We start from the raw sequence: 21,913 nt of genomic DNA on the forward strand, positions 1-21,913 counted from the left end.
ACAATAAAGATGTGCAATGAAATGAAAATGAGTGAAAACATGCTGAAAACTCACCACCGGTGTGGTTGGGGTAGTTGCTGAGGACGTTGTGACAGAGGATGCCGGGGAAGATACCTCAATGACTGGAGGAGCTGGACTTGTCACCTGTACAGCACCAACACCTTGAGACTCCTCAATGTCTACAATTCCGGCATGTTCGGCTTCTGACAAAGACATCTTCTCACCTGTTTTGGTGTTAACAACATTACCAGATGAATCTATAGTAAATCCTGGTCTAGCAGTGTAGGTTGCAGAACCAGATGTCACAGTCACCTCTGTGGCTGTTGTGGATACAACCTGTCCATTTTCAACCACAATATCTTGTTTTGGTTTGAAAGGAGAGCCTTCTGTCATTGTGATGTATTTGTCTTGTGGTGGCTTGTGGTTATCATGATCTTTTGAAGATGACATTGTTGGTGCCAGATACCCCTCTAACACAGCTTGTCCAACTGGCATGGACTTTCCAGAGTCAGAATCTGTGAATATACCAGTTAAAGGATCCACCATCTCAAACTTGACAGCATTGGTTAGAGAAAGTATTTCTTTCTTATGTTGAGGTTTTCGATCCACAACATCTTCATTTCCATTTGGTTGCACATTTGGTTGCAAGTTGAGGAATCCACACATCACTGCTTCATCAACTGTCATGGTTTCACCAGTCAGTGGATCATGATAGAGTCCTGTTGAGTCTACTGAACCTGCTGTGAAGGCTTCATCAAGACTTGGTTTCTCAGTTGGAGACAGATGACTAATCATGCCCTTTACCTGGGCTTCACTAACTGTCATTTTCTGCCCGGTTTGTGTGTCAATAAGCTCCTTCATTCCCTCAGCAGAAATGACAGGAGCCACGCCTGATTTCAACATAACAACACTTTCCCCACGATTACCAACAACAGTTGAGACTGGGGATAAGAACCCTTTGTCAAGGGCTGCTTGAATTGTCATTTCCTGTCCAGAGAGTTCATGATGGAATAGTCCAGTTGTTGTGTTTATGAAACGTAGTTTAAGAGCATTCTGAAAGGTGAATCTAATTCCTTTGCTTGGCTCAACTTTGAACCTGTATGGTCTACCATCATCACCGAGAAGTTTACCAGATCGGATCCCTTCATCAACACTGTATGTTTTGGAAGCTTCATTATCCCTGTACAGTCCAGTATTGGGGTCCACAGAACCATTTCTCATTGCATCTACAAATTTTTCTCCATGCCGTTTCACGGTGATACTGACATCAGCTGCACCCTTTTCATCTCCTACCTCCTCAGTGATGACTAATCCCTTCTTGATAGCATCTGCCACAGACATAACAGATCCTGTTCTGGTGTCCACAAATGTTCCTGTTGGATCAAGTATTCCTTTGTTAACTGCATCACCAACAGAGATTTCTGCTCCATTTCTTGTGTCAATTACACCAACAATGTTGTACTTCGAGGATGATTTCTTTGACATAACTGTGGTCTGTGTTTGAGATATAGTCTGAATGGATCCTGCAACAAGTCCTTCTTTCATAGCTTCCTCGACAGACAATTTCTTTCCAGTCAGAGTATCAGTGTACATAGTACAATGTTCATCAATGATACCCTTATACATGGCATCCTCCAGCCTGAGTTCCTCTCCTGTCTTTGAATCCATGACTGAAGTCACATTTATCTGTTTAGAGTCTTGTTTTTGTTGTTCAGACTTTTCCACATCTTTCCCTTCAATCATGCCCTGCTTCATTGCAGTCATGACAGGCACCTTCTTCTTTGTAGCTGTGTTGTAATAGGTTCCTGCCTTTTCATCTAGTATGCCATTTTTCATGGCATCCCTAATGGACATCTCCTTTCCTGTCCTGGCATCAGTTACACTGGTGATGATCAATCCTTTAACCAGAGTGAATTCCTGAGCCTTCTGTCCTTGAACGACATCAGCACTCACCATACCTTTTCCCATAGCTTCATCAACAGAGATATGTTGACCAGTGTTCTTGTTGATGAGCTCTCCCTTGTCAGGGTCAAATATTTCCTCTTCTACAGCCTCAGCCAATGAGATTTCTCTTCCTGTGGCAGGGTCAACCAGACTGTGGATTGTCAAAGATTTCTGGACAACTGAAGTAAGTACCTGTCCTTCCTGTTCATCTCCAGAGATCTGGAAACGTTTAGCACCATGGACAGCTTTTCCTGTACTTGAATCAATATATTCCGCTGTTGCTCTCTCTCGAACTGGAATATCTCGCTTTTCTACAATAACTGGGGTAGTAATAGTTTCTCCATCGACAGAATCTAAAACTGCTAAAGACTTTGCAAATGTTGTGTCAGGTCTTACTTCTCTGGTTGAGGAACTAATTAGTCCTTTCTGAAAGGCATCTTGAATCGATATTGATGTGGAGAAGGCTGGGTCATTGTACATTCCGGTTTGCAAATTGATCAGTCCAGTGTCAATAGCTTCTACCACAGGGACTTCTTTGCCTTTTCGGGAATCATACACTGCAGTAACATCAAACGACTTTCGTTTCTTCAAAGTGCTTTGTGCAGGCCCTTTTCTGATCAAACCTTCACGGACACCTTGTTCAACTGACATGGCTTCTGAGTCAGAGATCTTATACATTCCTGTGGAAGGGTCAATAATATCTTGTCGAACTGCTTCCTTCCAAGACAAGTAATGTCCACTCTCTGCATCATACACTGACTGTTGTTGATCTCTCCTTTTCACAACTGACACATCATGGGCCCCTTGACCAGAAGTGGTTCCCTTCAATAAGCCTTGTTTAAGAGCATCTGCAATCAACATTGACTCGCCAGTTCTCTTATTGATAACTACACCTGCTGATGTATCAAGAACACCATTCTGAATTGCCTCTGCAACAGTCATCTGGATGTTTGTGGCAGGATCCAAAACTCCTTGAATATTGAATGTTTTTGTCTGTGTGACAATGTTTTCACTTGATCTTGTGTATTTTTCCCCTGTCTTCATCTCAGCCTTAATTTCACTTGCTGTTACTAACTGTTGCTCCATTGCCGTCTCTATAGGAATGTGTTTCTGGGCTGACTTCTCGAAATAGGTTTTCCCCTCTTTGTCAATTATTCCTTTAGCTATTGCTTCTGCAAGAGGAATATTTCTACCAGATTCAGGATCTCTTACAGACTGGACTTTCAGGGTCTTCTTTTCTGAAAATGCCACTTCTGCAGCAAAACCAGCTCTTGTTGTGTGTTCTTTGGTTCTGACACTATCAATGAGAGTACCTTGAACAAGCCCCTTTCTAACAGCATCAGAAATGTCCATAGCTGTTCCTGTAGATGGGTCTACATATGTTCCATCTTCAAGATGAATAATTCTTTTGTCAATGGCTTCATCAAGACTGATTTGTTGATTCGTTCTGGAATCATAAACAGAGTCAACACTTACTTTCTCGACCGTTTTGGCAAGAAGTTTACTGTGTTCAATTGGGTTGACTGACACTTCCTGAATGATTCCATCTTTGATCAGCTGTTCTAGGTTCTTGGGCGATCCTTTAACTTCCATATGACCAGTGTGATCAAGAATACGATCAAGAAGAGCTCTCTCCAGTGGTATCTTGGATCCTTTGTAATTAAGAATGGCAGAATCTCCTCTCACAACACCTTGTCTGACAGCCTCAAACAAAGTAATTTGCCTGCTCGTGTTTGGATCCTTAAGAACACCTGTCTTTGTGTTCAGGTAGCCTGTTGACACAGCTTCCATTAAGGTCAAGACATCAGCCTTCCCCTTCCCAAGTTCTGTACCTTGTTCCATCTGGGTCACTTCAATGACTTTAGGAGAAAGTTGTTTCACAGTTACAGTTTGGAAAGTAATCAATGGCCCTTCACTTTCTTTTGGTCCTTCTTGTACAGGTGCAGCTCCTTTCCTTGATCCAAATACAGAGCCAATTTTCTCCTTTGCCATGAAGGCAGCAGCTACAGGGGCACCCACAACAGCTATGAGACCCATCTTTGCAGCTTCTTTCAACGGAATGCTTCTTTTCGTGTCTGGGTCATAAACCTCTCCAGATGTTGCATCTAATTTTCCTTCTGAAATGCCCTCTTCTAGTGTGTAAATTTCACCAGATTTGACATCATAAATGGAGAACTTGCTGCTCAAAAATCCTGTTTTTACAGCTTCTTGGAATGTCAGACTTTTCTTTGGGGAAGCAGGATCCTTAAATCCTCCTTTAGATTTGTCATACAGACCTCTCTCTACTGCTGTCAAAGGACTCATACCTTCTGATTGGGCAGGCTCTAGGGTAGCTGAGGGGTCAAGGATCTGTTGCCTTAGGGCATCAACAATAGCCATTCTGGAACCAGTATTTGGGTCTGTGTATTTCTGTGTCTCAAGATCGATGAAGCCCAGATCAAGGGCTTCAGCAAATGATATCCGTTTTGATGGATCAATAACTTCTCTGTCTCTGGACCTCCTCTCCACATGCTCCTTTGTTGTTCTGATTTCATTGAGTTTCTCACTTACATTAAACGTCACCGATTTTCCAGAAGTTGCAGTCTGAGCTTCTCCAGAAGCAACATAGCCATAGCTGATTGCAGCAGCCAGAGACATGATGTCACTTGTCAAAGGATCGGTGAATGTGCCACTCTCCATGTCAACAAGTCCTTTAGCAACAGCATCTTTTAAACTCATGGCTTTGCCGTTGATTCGTAAAGTATTTAGGTGTTCAGGATGAGGAATGAGTCCTTCAAGATCAGCTTCCTGAAGGGTGATCTTCTCATCTGTGTCAGCATGAATTAAGTATCCAGTTCTGGGATCCAAGATACCCCTGTCAATAGCATCAACAAGTGGGACTGCATGGCCAGATTTTGGATCTATGACAACAGAGTTCTCCGAGTCGACCAGACCTTTACCAACAGCTTCACTTATAGTCATTGATCTCCTGGTCTTGGGGTCAATCACTTTTCCAGTCGAAGGAATGTATTGTTCTTCTTTGACAAGCTGATTCAAGGTGGGAACTTCATTAGACGGTCTCAAAGGTTTTGTATCAGTAACTCTAGATCCAGCCACAGATTCCACTTTTTCAGAATGTCTTACAGAGGAAGTGATTTTGTCACCAGCAGTGCCTTCTGTATGGGAACTCTTTTGCACTGTTGTGGACTTGAATGTCTCAGAAAACTGCACACCTTGGGTATAACCTGATGTTGTTTGTGTCTGATCACCTGTTACAGCTGTCAGAGCATTGAATGTAGGTCTATCAATAAGACCTTTATCTAGGGCTTGATGGATAGTGTATGTTTTACCCGAGTTCTTTTCTGTGATTGACCCATCATCCCAGTTTATTGTTATCTTATGCCCGGACTCAAATCCAGAATTCACAGCAAGCCTTTCAACAACTTCTGAATCAATGTATCCTTTCTGTACAGCCTGAGTAACAGTCATAGCAACACCAGTAGATTTAACAAGGACTTGTCCAGAATTCCAATCTATATCAAGGTCAGAGTCACTAACAGAGGGCACACTTGGTTTGGTTTCAGAGCTGGAGATAGAGGGTGTATATATTTGGGGAGCAGAGATAGAACTTGGACTAGGTTGCATAGGAACACCCTTCACCTCAGACTGTTGAGAAATACGCACAGATGATTTTGTTGGCGATGATGGAGAGGGTGCAGAGAACAGGGAGGAAGCAGAATCTACAGGAGCAACTCCAACTACACCACTTACCGAAGAAAATCTGTCAGTGGATGTTTCCGAACTATCCAGTTCGTCTGTCACCTTCCCCACCTCATGTAACTTTGTTTCAATCTTTCCATCTTCCCACATATCCGATGGTTTCCTAACCTTTTGAATCACACTTGTTTCCATCACTACTTGTTGAACTTCTCTAGAACTGGTTGGCTTGGCAGGACGGATGTTGTCACCTGGTTTAGCATACACTATTGTTGTCAATGGTTCTGTTTCCCTTGTCTCCACTGTTCTTGAGGACTCTCTGTTATTTGGTTCCCCATTCAACTGTCCTTCAGATAATCCAGATGGACGGCTTGATCTCTCTGACGTCTTCTTCTTGACTGCATCCACAACCATCTTCCCAGCTAAAATAGGACCACCGACAATAGCAAGGAGACCCATCTTCAGTGCATCTTCTGCAGACATGCTACTTCCATCAGACTTGTCAACAACATTGCCTGACCTGTCAATGAGACCACGTCTCAATGCATCCTGATACTGAACATGTTCACCAGTCCTTGTATCCAATACTTCAACACTTTCAGGCTTGAGTTTACCCTGAGCAAGGGCTTTTTCTAAAGGAATTTGTTTCCCCGATTGGGAATCCAATAACTGTCCAGATGAACAATCAAGCACATTTTCAACCAAGTCTCTTTCTATTGCAACTGGGAGTGGTATTTTCTTGTTGGTTGCTTTATCCCAAACTAAACACAATGTCCCATCAATGAGACCCTGCTGCATCGCACGTTTCAAGGGTACCCTTTCTCCAGTCTGAGTGTTTTTCACAGTAACCAGTGTGCCTTCAATATAGTTCTTATTTAATCCTTCTCGCAATGTGATTGATTTGCCAATAGTTGGCTCAAAGATCTTTCCAGATCTGTTGTCAAACAATCCATTCCTTACAGTATCAATCAGGTTTAGCTGTTTGCCTTTGAATAGTTGTTCTGCTTGCTTCACACCAGATTGTTCAGCTACCATAGGATCAACTTTGCAAGACACTGGATTAACAATACCTTTTGTTAAACAATCACTTAGACTGATGGTTCTTCCTGAGGTAGGATCAGAAATGGCTGTTTTGTCTGCATCTATCAGACCACATGTGACAGCATCAGACAGAGTCATAGTCACTCCAGTTTTGGGATCTTTGACTCTGCCCCTTTCAGTGTCTACTATGCCTAGTTTCACTGCTGCCTCATAAGAAAGTCCGAGAGGTTGTCTGCCTGATTCCTGAGTAAAGACTTCACCTGGAGTTAGAGGTGTATGAGGGAAGTCTGTGGATCTGTTCAACGGACTATGACTTTCTATTTCAGTGGAATAATGAAGAACTTCTCTTGCAAGTGTTGACTCTCCAGGTTCTTCAGCTGTTGTCTTTTCCAGTTCAATGTCCACAACTGACCAAGGAGAATCTTTATCGGAGCTTCTTCTCAGAACAATCTTTGGAATATCATCATCTTCATCCATGGATTTCTCAAGTTCGGAAGCACCAGTCTGTTTGGATGGGTTTAAGAAGCCTTGGTTCATAGCATTCTCAAGTGAGATCTCTTCTCCACATCTGGTGTCATAGAAGGTACCTTTTTCAACATTAATCAGGCCTTCTTTCACAGCTCTTGCTACAGAAATCTGCTTTCCAGTTCTAGGATCAATAGCAGATGTTATCTGGTGGGATGAAGTGAAAGTTGGTTTTTCTGCATTGACGGAGCACCTCATGATTTCTTCCTCTTTGGTCTTTGCTGTGACTTCTCCATGAATTAAGCCTTTTTCCATGGCAACAGTAATAGTCATTTTTTCACCTGTTAAGGGATTGCGATAGATACCATCATTGACCATGAGAATATCATTAAGGACGGCATCATCATAAGAGATCATCTCCATTGTTCTGGGATCAATGACACTGTTGATGCTTAGAGTCATGGTTTCAGAGTGAATGTCTTCGAGCAGAGTAGCTTCAAATGATTCTTGATCATCAGCAATATGGATACTAGCTATTTCTGCTCTTTCCATGTCATCTTCATCTTCTGCTGTGTCTGCCATAACAAGGCCACTGTCTATTGCCTCATTGAGTGGCATGCTCTCTCCAGTGACAAGATTGTGATAGATACCCTTCCCATGATCAAGGATACCGTCCTCAATTGCTTTGTTAACAGTTACCAGTCTACCAGTTCTTGGATCTTTGACAGCAGTCACAGCTAGCGTTGTCAGTTTTGTTGTGGTTATCTTGTTAACATCTCCTTCTGCATTTGATGTCACAGATGTGAGTTCAGCCTCAATCAGTTTCTTCTCGATGGCTTCATGGATTGACATTTTCACCCCAGTGAATGGGTTGATGTAAACACCTTCTGACTCGTCAATGATGCCCTGGGATACAGCATCTGCTACAGTCATGTATTTGCCAGTGAGAGGGTGCTTCACACTCTTCAAGTTGAATGTTTTGGTTTCTCTAAGCAGAGATCCAGGAACAGACACAGTTGTACTGATGTCTTCAGCTATCACAAAGCCTTTCTGTATAGCTTCACTGATGGGCATTGTGTCCTTTCTACCAAACTTGTCAGCTCCATGATAGAGGCCATTTTCTTGGTCAAGGATTCCATTTCTTATTGCTTGGCTAACGGTCATTTTCTCACCAGTTTTGGGATGAATAACACCGGTGATGGAAAATGCTCTCGTTTCCTTAATAGGTTCACCATTTTGAGAACTTGGATCACTCATTTGATCTGCTTTTATGTAGCCTCGTTCAACAGCAATGTTCAAAGGCATTTTTGTTCCACTGGTTGAATCACAGTAAAGTCCTTTCTCAAGATCAATCAAGCCCCTATTCATGGCGTCTGTTACACTGATGTCCCTGCCAGTTCTGGGATCAACAACAGACTTCAGAGTCAACTGACGTGTCTCATTGATGACTGTTGGTGTTATAGATGGTAGGGATGTGGTTGTGGTTGTGAAGGAATACTGAGCACCAGATTTAGACATGAAAGATTCAACAGACTCGGAGGGTTCAGTGTCTCTTGGCTGTGTTCCGTGTGACACTTTGAATGTAGCACCATTTCTTTCATCCAGTTCATCAAAACCTTTAGGAAGAGTTCCATCAGGCGTGGAGGGCCATTCTGAGCTGAGGCGAAGGTATCCTCTACTTAAAGCTTCATCAACTGGCATCTTTTCTCCTGTCTGAGGATGGGTGTACATGCCAGTTCCATCATCCAATAGACCTCTCCTGGTTGCTTCTGTCACCGACAGAGACCTGATCACTGCCTCAGGGTGGGAAGGTTGTATCTGAGTCAGGATGGTTGTTGAAGTCACAACTGGACTAATGAGACTCAGCAAGTCTGAAGCTTCATCTGGAGATAATATTCCTTCTGTGGCTGCTTGTTGACAAGTACGGAGCTTCCCTGTTCTTGGGTCTTTCACTGAACCATCTTCTGGTGAGATGTATCCCAACTGCACTCCTTGCAGCATGGTCAGTGTTTGACCAGTTCTGTCTTTGAGACTGGTTTTCTGGTTTAATTTATCTACTAGGGACTGATCGACGATGCCACGAGCCACAGCTTGTTGCGGTGAAAGTTCTTGCCTTGTCCTTTTATCAATGAAAGTGCCCTTGGATGTCATTAAGCCTTGCTTCATTGCTTCAGACAAGGTTACTCCTTGTTTTGTTGAGGTATCCTTAACTAAGGAGTCTGAGAATGTAACACTTTCATTCACAAGCTTAAGATCGCCCTGTCCAACAGCATTCAAGATAGATTTCGGAGAGCCTCTACCAAACGGCACAAAGTCACCAGCTTTATTCACAAGCCCTCGCCTCATGGCTTCACTCAACGATAGTACATCACCAGATTTGGGATCAACAAGACACTTACTTTCACCATCAACCAACCCTGACCTCAAAGCTTCTTCAAGTGTCACTACTTGCCCTGAGGTTTTATCGAGTATTGATCCATTTTCTAGTAAGCACCCATCAGATATCACATCTGAGAGAGGAGCTGGTCTCCTCACAAGCCCTCTTGTATGAGCTTCATCTAGTGGCAATCTCTGGTTTGTAGTTGCGTGGACATAGGTCCCAGAGACAGGGTCCACTATTCCTTTACTCACAGCTTCAGTGAGGGTCATGCATTGTCCTGATTGTGGACTCAGAATTTCACACACACTAGAATTCACAATCCCTTTTTCTACAGCATTGATCAAAGTCAACTTCTCCCCAGTAAAGGGGTCATGTATCTTTCCAGTAGATTGATCAAACAAGCCTTGCTCTATTGCCTGAGTGAGACTTACTGAAGCATCAGCCTTAGCAAGATCAGAATTGGGAACAACAGCTTGAGCATGTGTTATAGCTGTGATTTTGACAGGCTCTCCTTGCAGTGAAGCAGCACAAGATTCTGACATAATGTTCCTTGACACTGCAACAGACAAAGGCATTTCTGTACCAAAAGCTGGGTCTTTCACAGAATTGGTAACAGGGTCATACAAATCTTCACCAATTGCTTCCATAAGAGTTAAACTTTTGCCTGTCCTATCCTTGATGCCTGAGTTGGAATTCAATTGTTTCAAAAGGCTCTCATCAATGAATCCTTGTTTTGCAGCATTGTGTAAGGACAGCCTCTGTTTTGATTTGGGTTCACAGTAGGTTTGTGTCTTGGGATCAATCAAACCAGATTGTATAGCTTCGACAAGGTTCACTCTTTCCCTGGTCGATGGGTTCAAAATGGCTGACACATGCAACAATGGTCCCCTTGGTGCAACCTCAGTGTTCCTCACTGTGATCAGTGTCTGAACATCTGCACTGGTTGCCCTGGCATTTGAACTTGTCATCACAGCCACCTTTTCATACAGACGTCTTTGATGGTCTTGACTCACAGATACGCTCATACTATCAAGATTTGTCCTACTTCGCTGAGGACCTACGACTTCCTGGACAGTGCCGACCTTGGAAACACGCAACAGCCTTTCTTGGCTCTCCAACTGGGCTGAAACAGTAGCAGCTGGTTGGATAACAGCTTGACTGACGTAGGTATGGTGTCCACCGAAGTAGGTCGTGGGTAAGTTTCCGTAGCCCTCGAACTCGTTGAGTTGCTGGAAGAACTCCTCCATGTCCTCATCAAACAGCATGGAGGATCGTTTAGCCAGCTCGGCACGGAATGTACGAAGTAGGGGAATTTCATCATCTATGACCATTTGGAACTGAAAGGAAAGATACAAGGTCTGACTAAGTATTCAGTTTCTGTGCTACGGTGAAAGTGCTCCATCAAAATAATACTGGTCGGGTGAAGAAAGTGTGCAGAATAGTGAGTTGTGTTTGATTATTTATTTTTAAATGAGTGAATGCAGTTTTATGCCAGTAGGTAATATTCCAGCAATATCACAGCAGGGCTGCTAAAACACTAAGTTACACATTGGAAGCAGCAGACTTCAATTGTTGTTATTTCCAATGACAAGCACTGACTGCCCGAAATAAATTAATTCAAGAAGTCCTACAGTGCAAAGCAATCTTTATGTGGACAATAAAGAATCATTTAATATAATATTTGCTCTTTTTGTATGCTTCAATTTGTTCAACCAGTGTTATAGAGAAAGAGCACAAACATTTGCAGAATCATCACCACTATTTTGAACAGAAAGATTTAGCTATGACAGAAAGACACGCAAATTAATTCATACCTCAATGAATCAAATTTACAGTTATATTTAACATACACCACATGATGATCAAATTATGATGTAACAATTACATACATCTAAGTTACTACTTTCAGTTATTTTCCTCTATTGTTCTGATTTGCACAGTGATAAGAGATTGAGATATATCTACATCATAAAAACATCTCTTCCATGTTATATAAAGTATTCTAAACTTTCAAGACAAAGTAAAGAAATTCTCATGTAACACAATATAAGATCTGCATCCGTAACAGCATCAAAACATTGAGGCAAAACTACAAAAAGAAATTATTTCCCTGGTTATGAAGTCATATAATTTTGGACTCAACACCCAATTCTCCTTTCCTTGGTTTTAAAAGTGTGCTACTGAAGTGAATTTGATAATGCTTCAGCGCAATGGTGGTAAAAGATCGAAAAGTAAAATGAGATTTCCGTTGTTGGTTGGTTGGTTGTTTAACGCTGCACTCAGCAATATTTCAGCTATTTGTAAATAATCGAGTCTGGACCAGACAATCCAGTGATTGATATCATGAGCATCGATCCACACAATTGGGATGAATGACATGCATCAACAGAGTCAGCGCCTCTTACGACAAGCATAGTTGGCTTTTACGGCAAGCCGGATCTTCACGGGTACTAAAATGAGAAGAGAACCAAGAATTTATTTGTGTTGAAACATACACACTAGTACTCCCATGAATCAAAACTGCAGTGGAGGAGAAGTTTAATGTGGAAAAAAATCTACCTACTGTAAGAAAGGGAAAATCTACTTCTTCAACCTTCAGGTATTGTTTGACAACTCCACCCAAAGGTTGCGGTGCAAGTGACTTACCTTAATGTCTATATTGGCCTGGGACAGTATGGCTGTGATGTCCTTCAACCTAGCACTTGTCCACTTGACCATTTCCATGTAGTCCTTGTTCAGTGTGTCCAGCTCTTGCTGCACTGCCTTTGCACCTGACTGAGTCTTTAACTTCTTATGTACAGTTTCGATCAACTTGGCGTCAACTTCTTCAAGACTTTCCCTGTAGTGCCGCAGTCGCTTGTCATAAATCTGAAATAAATAATGTCCAATTTACAGCTTTTCCATTAAACCATTTTTACCTCAAACGCACAGTCCTTAATATAGTTTAATTTATAGGTCAATGACACTAAACTCCAAATACAATATCAAGGTCTATACAAAGTCTGGATGATAGACAGTTAAAAAGCAAAGCTCAGTCAGGTCAGATAATACTATGATGAATTAATTTACAAATTAGAAAATCATGCATATTAATACATGATTGAATCACAGTATGTTTCATTCAGCTGACAATGGATAACATAAGTATAATACAAATATGAAAGGCTGTACAAAACCATATTATATCATGCATTTCATTAATAGTTCACTGTTAGAATACCACTGTTAACTGATAAAGAAGAATATATTAAAATCAAGGACAATTATTTGTGACAAATACAAATTTGAAAAGACTGATGCCCTTTTGAATACAAATGTTGTATCTTTAGGTTTAACTCCAATGTTGTCCCTTTTAGAATTTTACAAAAATATGATCAGTTTTACTATTCAGGATAAAGTGTTTGAAGAATGATTTATCTAAATCAAAATGTTCAAATTAAACGGTTGTTGAAACGAAAAAAATTCAACAAACATTCCAAGTTGACAGTTTGGAGGCTTTAATTACATTATTCATAATCAGTGGTCAGTGAAAACAGTAGAGCTGACATTCATATTTGCAATATACACCAAATTGACATGTGATATACAAATGACATGCAGTAATCTGTCAATCTGATTGTTTGATTGGTGGCAACTACAGGCTGTATAACACACCCTGCCATGTAGCAGTAAATACACAAGCGATATTAACATGAGGTGACAGGTGATTGATATGCTATATATGGATATGCATATATATAAATGATTGATGTCCCTTGCTAAGAATCACACCTCACTGTCATGTATGCATATTTCTTTTACTTGGAATGCAAAGTAGAAATGTTTCCTTGATGATAATTCAAACCGTGGTTCAAAGATGACCAAATGTGTATATTATTAGACAAAATGCCAAAAACCTTGTTTTTTCTGGAATTAATTCTTATGAATTTAGATTTTTCAAGATATACTTGACGAGATATATGTTATATGATATGTGACAGTGGGGTGTATGCGCAGTTCTACAACACTGAGCAGTGATATATACACATGATATAAGGCTGTGAAATGTACATGTTATGGACAATGTTCTGCCAGAAACCAAATCTCAGAGCAACAATGCTAAGCATATCATATGAATTAGATGGCGATTGTAATGGCTGTTATAAACAGTGATGTATGTCACACACAATAGCACCTAAACTGACACTTTGGGAACATTCCTCACACAACAGTAACAAGTACATATCATACAGTGGACTGACCTTATCAAATAAGCAAACGGTATCAAGTTATCATAACAAATGTCCATAAATCCCCTTGTTACTTTATGTTACCTTCGCAATATTTTATGTTCACGGAAAACACTTTAAGATGAGTGTGAGGGGTCTTAATGCCTCTTTGAATGGTATTTCAGTCATGCCATGTCATAGATGTTTACCACTTTAGCAAAATCCGGGATCATGGGTATGGAACTGACAAAACAAGGATCATTATTTGGGAGAACTTACGGATCGAACCCAAGATCCTGACATGACCAAGGAACATAACTCTGCACAGTTGCAATGTTTGACACCACTGATCAACCCTTCTCTACATACAACACCGCTACTGTAAGTGGTTGATTATGTATAATCTGCTTTGAGCCATAATCCAGCAATATCCCAACATGGGACACTAGAAATGGGCTTCACACATTGTGCCCATTTATGGAAACAAACCTGGGTCTTCGGTGTGATGAACTACTGCTTCAACAACAAGGCTACCCCACAGACCCTTTAAGGGTGTTGTAGTTTTACTTACTTACAATCCTTTACAAAGAACATGTTCTGTCAACGAGACTAATTCTTAGTACAGTAAAGCTTTATTAATACATCTCAATATCAATATTTCAGAATAAAAGATGGATTGCCCTGAAGCTAATTACCCCATATCTAACACCGGCTTACTATAAAAGCCGATATTTATCATATTATATTACACATTTATATACTGCAGGTATCCAGGTACTAGTATCTGCTCAAATACGGTTTTGTTTGTTCCCTGACCAGTGGATCCGTTTTCATTCCAGTTATCATTCTAAACTCCCTGGGGAGTATACACCCAAAGCCGCCTACGGGTTATACATCTACCTCACATATGGAGTACCCATTCCCTGCTGGGTGAATAGAGGCATATTTGAACAAAGTCACTTGCCCAGGGTCGCACAACTCGTTTGACACATGTGTTTTGGGTGTATGTACCCCGGTACATATTCGTTTTTTCACCATCTGGTCACCTACCTTCGGACGAAGGGTTTTTTTGGGTGTACAGGGTGAAAAATTTGAAATTGTTGATATTAAACACCCTTAATACTGACAGCCATTACAATTTATCCATCATGAATTCAAGCTGGTATGATTCAATGATTCAGTTATCTGAAAGATGATACATTATGTAACATAGTCTATATGGATATAAAACCTAATCCTTTCAGCTGATCTGGAAGATCTGGATCTTCGGATGCTCAATCAAAGGATGACAATAGACCTACAAATCATTGGAGAGATTTCAACAAATACCTCCATTTGAATCTTTTTGATGTGTAGAATATGTATGGGTTCGTAGATGATAATGAGTTTTGGTTCTTATTGTCACAAAGAAACTGGAGAAACATTTATATTTATTAATATAATATGCAAAGTAATCAAGTCAGAAACTTTACATTACCGGTACATAGTGTTTGGCTTTAATATGACCTTCACCTAGTAACCTTAATGTTTAACTGTTAATCTATCAACTGTTATTAATGCCTGTTCCAGGGCATCAAGTAACTTTCTTCCTTTCTTACTACTGCCCTGACTCTGTATTTTGTTCCTTTAATATACTGTGGGGGTCTGGAATTTTTTATTGAGACAGAATATCTTTTCTGTTGGTGTTTTATACGTTTTTTCTTTGAAAAGAGGAGCGAGACAATGTATTTGCACCCACAACATATTTTTTTTCAGAACATCCAGTTTGTCAGGTAAACAATCTTTGTGTTGTTCAACTTGAGGAAAAGGTTTTTCTTTAACCAGCATTTTGGGGAACACATTAATACCCACCCCCATCCATCCATCAAGAGTTTCAAATGATTGGCAACTTACTAAGTACCCTGAATCCTTTTCCTATTTCTCGAACCTTTCTGCTTACAAATACCGCACCATCATTTCCAATCAATTGTGATAAATAATATTTCCTTTTCCAATCTTATTTTTCCCAATATAAGGCCATTATCTGTCTGAGTTTCCTATGTATGGCCCTACAGAGTTCCAAATAATTATTATCTCAGCTCACCTTTTGGTCTACAAGTCAATTTGTAATTCTGTTTCCCCAAATGTTACCTCAATTTGTAATCCATTTTGACATCTTGGGACCTATTTTGTGACCCTGTTTCCCATCTTGTTTGTAATTATATCCTATCTGTGACCTTATTTGTAACTGTTTCCCATTGAGTGCCCCTATTTGTAATTTTTTGCTATTTTGATAACTTATTTGTAACTGTTTCCAATGCAGTGTCCCTATTTGTATATGGTACCATCTAGTGCCCCAAGTTGTGTTTCCCCATACAGTGCCAATATTTGAATTGTTTCCCATCTCGTGCCAATATTTGAATTGTTTCCCATCTGGTGAACTTATTTGTAATTGCTTCCCATCTTGAGCACCTATTTGAAATTGTTTCCCATCTAATGCCACAATGTGAATTTTTTCCCATTCAGTGACCATATTTGTAATTGTTCCCCACCTAGGGCACTATTTGTACTTGTTTCCCATCTAGTGCCACTATTTCAATAGTTTCCCATCTCATGCCCTTATTTGTATTTGTTTGTCGTCTTGATCACTTATTTGTAATTGTTTCCCCAAATTCTACCCATATTTGTAATTGCTTCCAAGCCAGAGCACCAATTTTAATTGTTTCCCATAAGGTGCCATTATTTGAATTGTTTCCCATAAGGTACCATTATTTGAATTGTTTCCCATCAGGTGCCATTATTTGAATTGTTTCCCATCAGGTGCCCCTAATCATATTTGTTTGCATTCTTGATCACTTACTCGTAATTGTTTCCCATCTCATACCACTATTGATCAAAACAGACCACAATGGGAGCTACAAGGTTGTGGATTAGCTAGATGGTCATGGATAATGTTTTCATATTAGCTACATGGTCACAGACCACAATTACAGCTACAAGGTCACTGCAAGGTCACAGACCACAATGATAGCTGCAATGCAAAGGCAGAGACCACAATGATAGCTGCAAGGTCACAGACCACAATGATAGCTGCAATGCAAAGGCAGAGACCACAATGATAGCTGCAAGGTCACAGACCACAATGATAGTTTCAAAGGTCACAGATCACAATGATAGCTTCAAAGGTCACAGACCACAATGATAGCTGCAAGGTCACAGACAACAATGATAGCTTCAAAGCTCACAGACCACAATGATAGCTTCAAAGCTCACAGACCACAATGATAGCTTCAAAGCTCACAGACCACAATGACAGCTTCAAAGCTCACAGACCACAATAATAGCTACAAGGTCACAGACCACAATGATAGCTTCAAAGGTCACAGACCACAATGATAGCTTCAAAGGTCACAGACCACAATGATAGCCTCAAAGCTCACAGACCACAATGACAGCTTCAAAGCTCACAGACCACAATAATAGCTACAAGGTCACAGACCACAATGATAGCTTCAAAGGTCACAGACCACAATGATAGCCTCAACGGTCACAGACCACAATTATAGCTAGAAGGTCACAGACCACAATGATAGCTACAAGGTCACAGACCACAATGATAGCTTGAAGGTCACAGACCAAAATGATAGCTTCAAGGTCAAAAGACCATAATGATAGCTACAAGGTCACAGACCACAATGATAGCTACAAGGTCAGCCCACAATGATAGCTACAAGGTCACAGACCACAATGATAGCTACAAGGTCACAGACCACAATGATATCTACACGGTCACAGGCCAAAATTATAGCTACAAGGTCACAGACCACAATGATAGCTGCAATGCAAAGTCACAGACCACAATGATAGCCACAAGGTCACAGACCACAATTATAGCTACAAGGTCACTGAAAGGTCACAGACCACAATGATAACTGCAAGGTCACACACCACAATAATAGCTTCAAAGGTCACAGACCACAATGATAGCTGCAATGCAAAGTCTCAGACCACAATGATAGCTACAAGGTCACTGAAAGGTCACAGACCACAATGATAGCTACAAGGTCACTGAAAGGTCACAGACCACAATGATAGCTACAAGGTCACAGACCACAATGATAGCTACAAGGTCACAGACCACAATTATAGCTACAAGGTCACTGCAAGGTCACAGACCACAATGATAGCTACAAGGCTGTTGATTAAATACATGGTCATGGATGTTTTCATATTAGCTACACGGTCACAGACCGCAATGATAGCTACATGATCGTGGATGGTAGCTCTGAGGTTATGGACAATGTTTTGATATCAACTACAAGGTTATGTACAACAATAGAATCTACGAGTTCGTTGGCCGTATTGTGTTTAGCACAAGATTGTGTGCAAACTCTTCAGGTTAGCTACAAGGTCACTGACCACAACATTAGTGACATGGTAGCTACAAGGTCATTGATCTCTTTGATTTCTACAAGGTCATTGGCCATGGCATGATTGCTACAAGGTTGTGGGCCACAATGGTGGGTAGAAGGTCGTTGATCATAATATTAGCAATAAGGTCATGGATCCCACGTTTAGCTACGAGGTCATGGGGGATACATACAGCTACACGTCCAGGTGACTATGACAAAGAGGGGCGGGGGACTGTTCCTCTTGGATAGACAGTTTCAGAGTCTACAGAGAAGCATGCGCTCTACAGTGAGTTTTCTACACTATTGTAAGGTTGGAATTAATACATTACTAAACTCTATATTTTCTATGATTAGACGAAGTAGTTTATTATGAACTGAATCATGAATATAGTTATATGACTGATATCTGGGGATGTCCTGTATTGAGGGTAAAAGGTTTGAAATATGGACAAGAAATTTTTTCAAATAAATTTCAGGATATTTCTTTAAATATAACTCAGGACACAACTTGATGAAGTACATTTCACAATTATTAGACGCATCAAGTTTCCTTTTGCAACCCCTATACGCTCAAGTCACTGACAGTGAGTGCACTGTGTTGAAGAAAGAAGAAAAGTCTGAAGTGATGCAGGTCTTACATGTTTACCACTTTGGTGAAACTCCCAAGCATGGGTATGGCGCTAATAAACCTATAACCATAATCACGGTGAACCAGGATTCGAACCCACACTCATAGGTCTCTGGCGTGCCAAAGGGAGGCAACTCTGCACAGCGAAATGCAGTGCCTCAGCCGACTGGGCCACCCCTGTCCTGTCAAGTCAGTGACAATGTCATTGATAAGCATATCTATAAAATGGTTGTGAGTTCAGAGCTTCAACACCGCTTTGTACAGTATCTCAGACATATCACGGCTTGTCAGCTGAATGTGGGAGGACTCACTTGAACTAAATAATTCCGAAAACCACACAATAATAATATTGCCATGCAAAATACCCTTTTCTTGATATCTAACTTTATAATAACATTGATCCAATTTACACAAACAAGGGCAGACAAAACCTGCAGAGTGACTGACTGACTGACTGAATGTGCGACATTGACAAGTGCTGTGCAACATCATCATCTAAAGAATTCAGTTTGTACAGACAACTGACACTTCTCTCACACACAAGTGCACAATGAAATGTAAATGACGTATCAAAAGTGACGATTCTTGTCTTGCAGGTTAACAATGAAGTGACGTAAATGTTGATGAAGGATGTTAGCCATCAGCTGAAGCTGTGCGAGTCAGCTGGGATCAGATTAGTGTGGTTAATGTCACATGCTCTACAGCCTGGCCATGCAATCTACAGTCTACATGCAATCCACATGCAATCTAAATGCAATATACATGCAAGCTAAGGCAACAGATTTCACTTAGTGACAATAATCACCTCTAAGAAATCAAAACCAACCAAAAAGAATACATTCTTTCTTAGTTTTCAAAAATTTGGGTGCTGTATGTTCTGTATATTAAATAATGAGTATATTGTCAAATATAATTCAAATGTATTAAATTGTTTCACAAAAAAGTAATGTTAAGCATATCTATAAAAGTATTTCTTGAAATCGATAACCATCCAGTCCCCTTTGAATTATAAAGGCATGCTTCATTTGACTCTCAGTGAATTTGACAACAACCAGATATCTTCATGATTTTTGAAAATTTGATTAAATGATCGACATGTTGTCAAAAACAGGTGAGGTGAAATTGAAGCACATATCTATCAACATGCATGGTTAACCATCACCATAAGAAGACATCTAAATGCACAAGCTCTAACAATGAAAAACAAGAGAAAAGAAGCAAGCAACATTCCAAGATCTTTGCACTTACAAAGCAACAATTTACAAAACAATATATTCAGTGTATATATAAAATTACGGATAATTTCTTTTTCCATTACTGATACATGGCTTATATATACAGTCTATTCTAAAGATTACATGTTTTTGACAGTGGCTAGAAGCTCACTGAATGGAAAGTTCTTAAAAATGTCTCACCCAAAACTAGGTGTCTGACATCAAAATTCCAAAACAGAACATTGTTTTCAATCTGATCAAATCAGAATAATAAAATATATTAAAAGCATTTACTAGCTCATTCTATTTTATAAAGCACCTACGAACAAAATTTCTAGAAAAACAAAAGCAAAACAAAAACATCGCAGCCAGATGTCTAAAGTTTTGTAATAAACGTTACAGCCAACAAACTTTCCATTGAGGAGCCAAGGTCACCATTTGTATATTACTTACTGGTGGCTCAAGGTCAAACGTCTAGCTGACATTCATTGCGGAAAGGTTGGACAAGCCATGTGCATGAGCGGCAGTGCATTGTAAGTCACAACAAACAATAGTAACCAAATTGTTGCAAGCTGTGTCGGCAAGCAGCGAACTGAAAAAACTGGAGCTGGAACTAAACAAAACAAGCCGGACGGTATCGGAAAAAGGGTACAAAAATCAAAAAAAGGGTAACGACGGATTGTCCCTAAACACTCAAGTCGACGGAAATCTGCAGCGCAACAAGTTCACGTTAAAGATATGTTTCTTTGCTGGCGCGTATGTTTTGATTAGAATATAACAAAGCTCCAGGGATTAGGAGCAGCTAAAGCTCCAGGGATAGACACAACCACTTGTCCGTAAGTCCGAGACTAGTAACATTCTCGAAGGACTAGTTGTTATATCTCAAAATTTAGTTATTTTCCATAACCACATGCCCAGAATGAGCTGCGGACAAGCTGGCTATACAATGGTGTCTACCCCTGAGGTCTGTTGTAAGTAGTTGGTGGTATATGCTATATGTATATGTTACTGACATACACAACATATAATACAACCTGAATTAATTGCATCGCGGGAATCCGAGGTTAGCTTCCATATTCGTAGGTTCTTCATACTTGAGTGATTAGAGATACCCCAGTACCGAAGTACTTGAAAACAATAGGGGAGAGAGAGAGAGAGAGAGAAAGATGAGGATGGCGGGTATATTCTGTAGTAGTGTTACTGAGCCGAGGGAGGAGGGGAAGGAGGAACAGGGGGGTCAGGAAAAACAATCTGTAACAGAATCATTGTGCACATCTTTAATCATTGAGGGATGACATGTTGATTGGATGAAGGTAGGTCACGATGGTGTTGATATATGATAAGTATGGAGTGTTTAAGATGGATGAAATTGACAAAACAATAAAAGAACCCTCATTTTTAAATCGATGTTTATTGTGATATTGACATTTATAGTGAAAAGCCTTCACTTATGTTCCAGTTACCATGAACTTGAACAAATCCTTGAGAAAAAAAAGATAAATATTAATATACTTTTGTGTTTGTGAGTGATTCATATGTCTTAATATTTTATGACCAGGCATAACTTTCAAAGCTAAAATTGTTTAATATATTTTTAAAATCTAAAAAAATCATTGATAACGAGACATGACAAGCACTGAAACAAAACGTGGCTACAGAACTGCACTATACAACACAACACTAAACAACACTAGGCAACACTACAATCCATAGTGCATGAGAGACACAACAAACAGTGGTGATGACGGCGGCCAAGGCAGGCTGGACGGTGGACGAGGAGGGCTGCACATGCTGTAGGCAGACGAACAGCTCCATGCAGGGCTATATAGGAACCTGCAGTGCCAGGAGTCAGGGTGCATGTACATGCTAGCTACACATGCCACAAACAAGAGTGAGTTTATTTAAGTAGTCTGAAAGAAACAATGGTATGAGTGTTCTCGTTCATA

The 21,913-nt window shown here is 40.4% G+C and overlaps 1 protein-coding gene across 19 annotated transcripts in view; it reads right to left on the reverse strand.

Moving 5' to 3' along the window:
- The window catches only part of LOC139480555 (microtubule-actin cross-linking factor 1-like), a 275,708-nt gene that overhangs the window by 61,986 nt on the left and 191,809 nt on the right, over positions 1 to 21,913 (reverse strand). For 16 of the 19 annotated variants that reach the window (XM_071263682.1, XM_071263686.1, XM_071263685.1 and 13 more), the window contains 2 exons: positions 12,173 to 12,394; positions 55 to 10,863 (listed from right to left, as the gene is read on the reverse strand). The exons of 1 other annotated variant lie outside the window; for it this stretch is intronic. In XM_071263682.1, coding sequence (XP_071119783.1) covers positions 55 to 10,863; positions 12,173 to 12,394 — 11,031 coding nt within the window. The remainder of the gene's footprint in view (positions 1 to 54; positions 10,864 to 12,172; positions 12,395 to 21,913) is intronic. 2 more of the 19 variants (XM_071263693.1, XM_071263695.1) reach the window with 1 other exon arrangement.

The sequence above is a fragment of the Haliotis cracherodii genome, unplaced genomic scaffold (assembly GCF_022045235.1).
Source record: "Haliotis cracherodii isolate W230 unplaced genomic scaffold, xgHalCrac1.p SCAF_4, whole genome shotgun sequence".
Lineage (NCBI taxonomy): Eukaryota > Metazoa > Mollusca > Gastropoda > Lepetellida > Haliotidae > Haliotis > Haliotis cracherodii.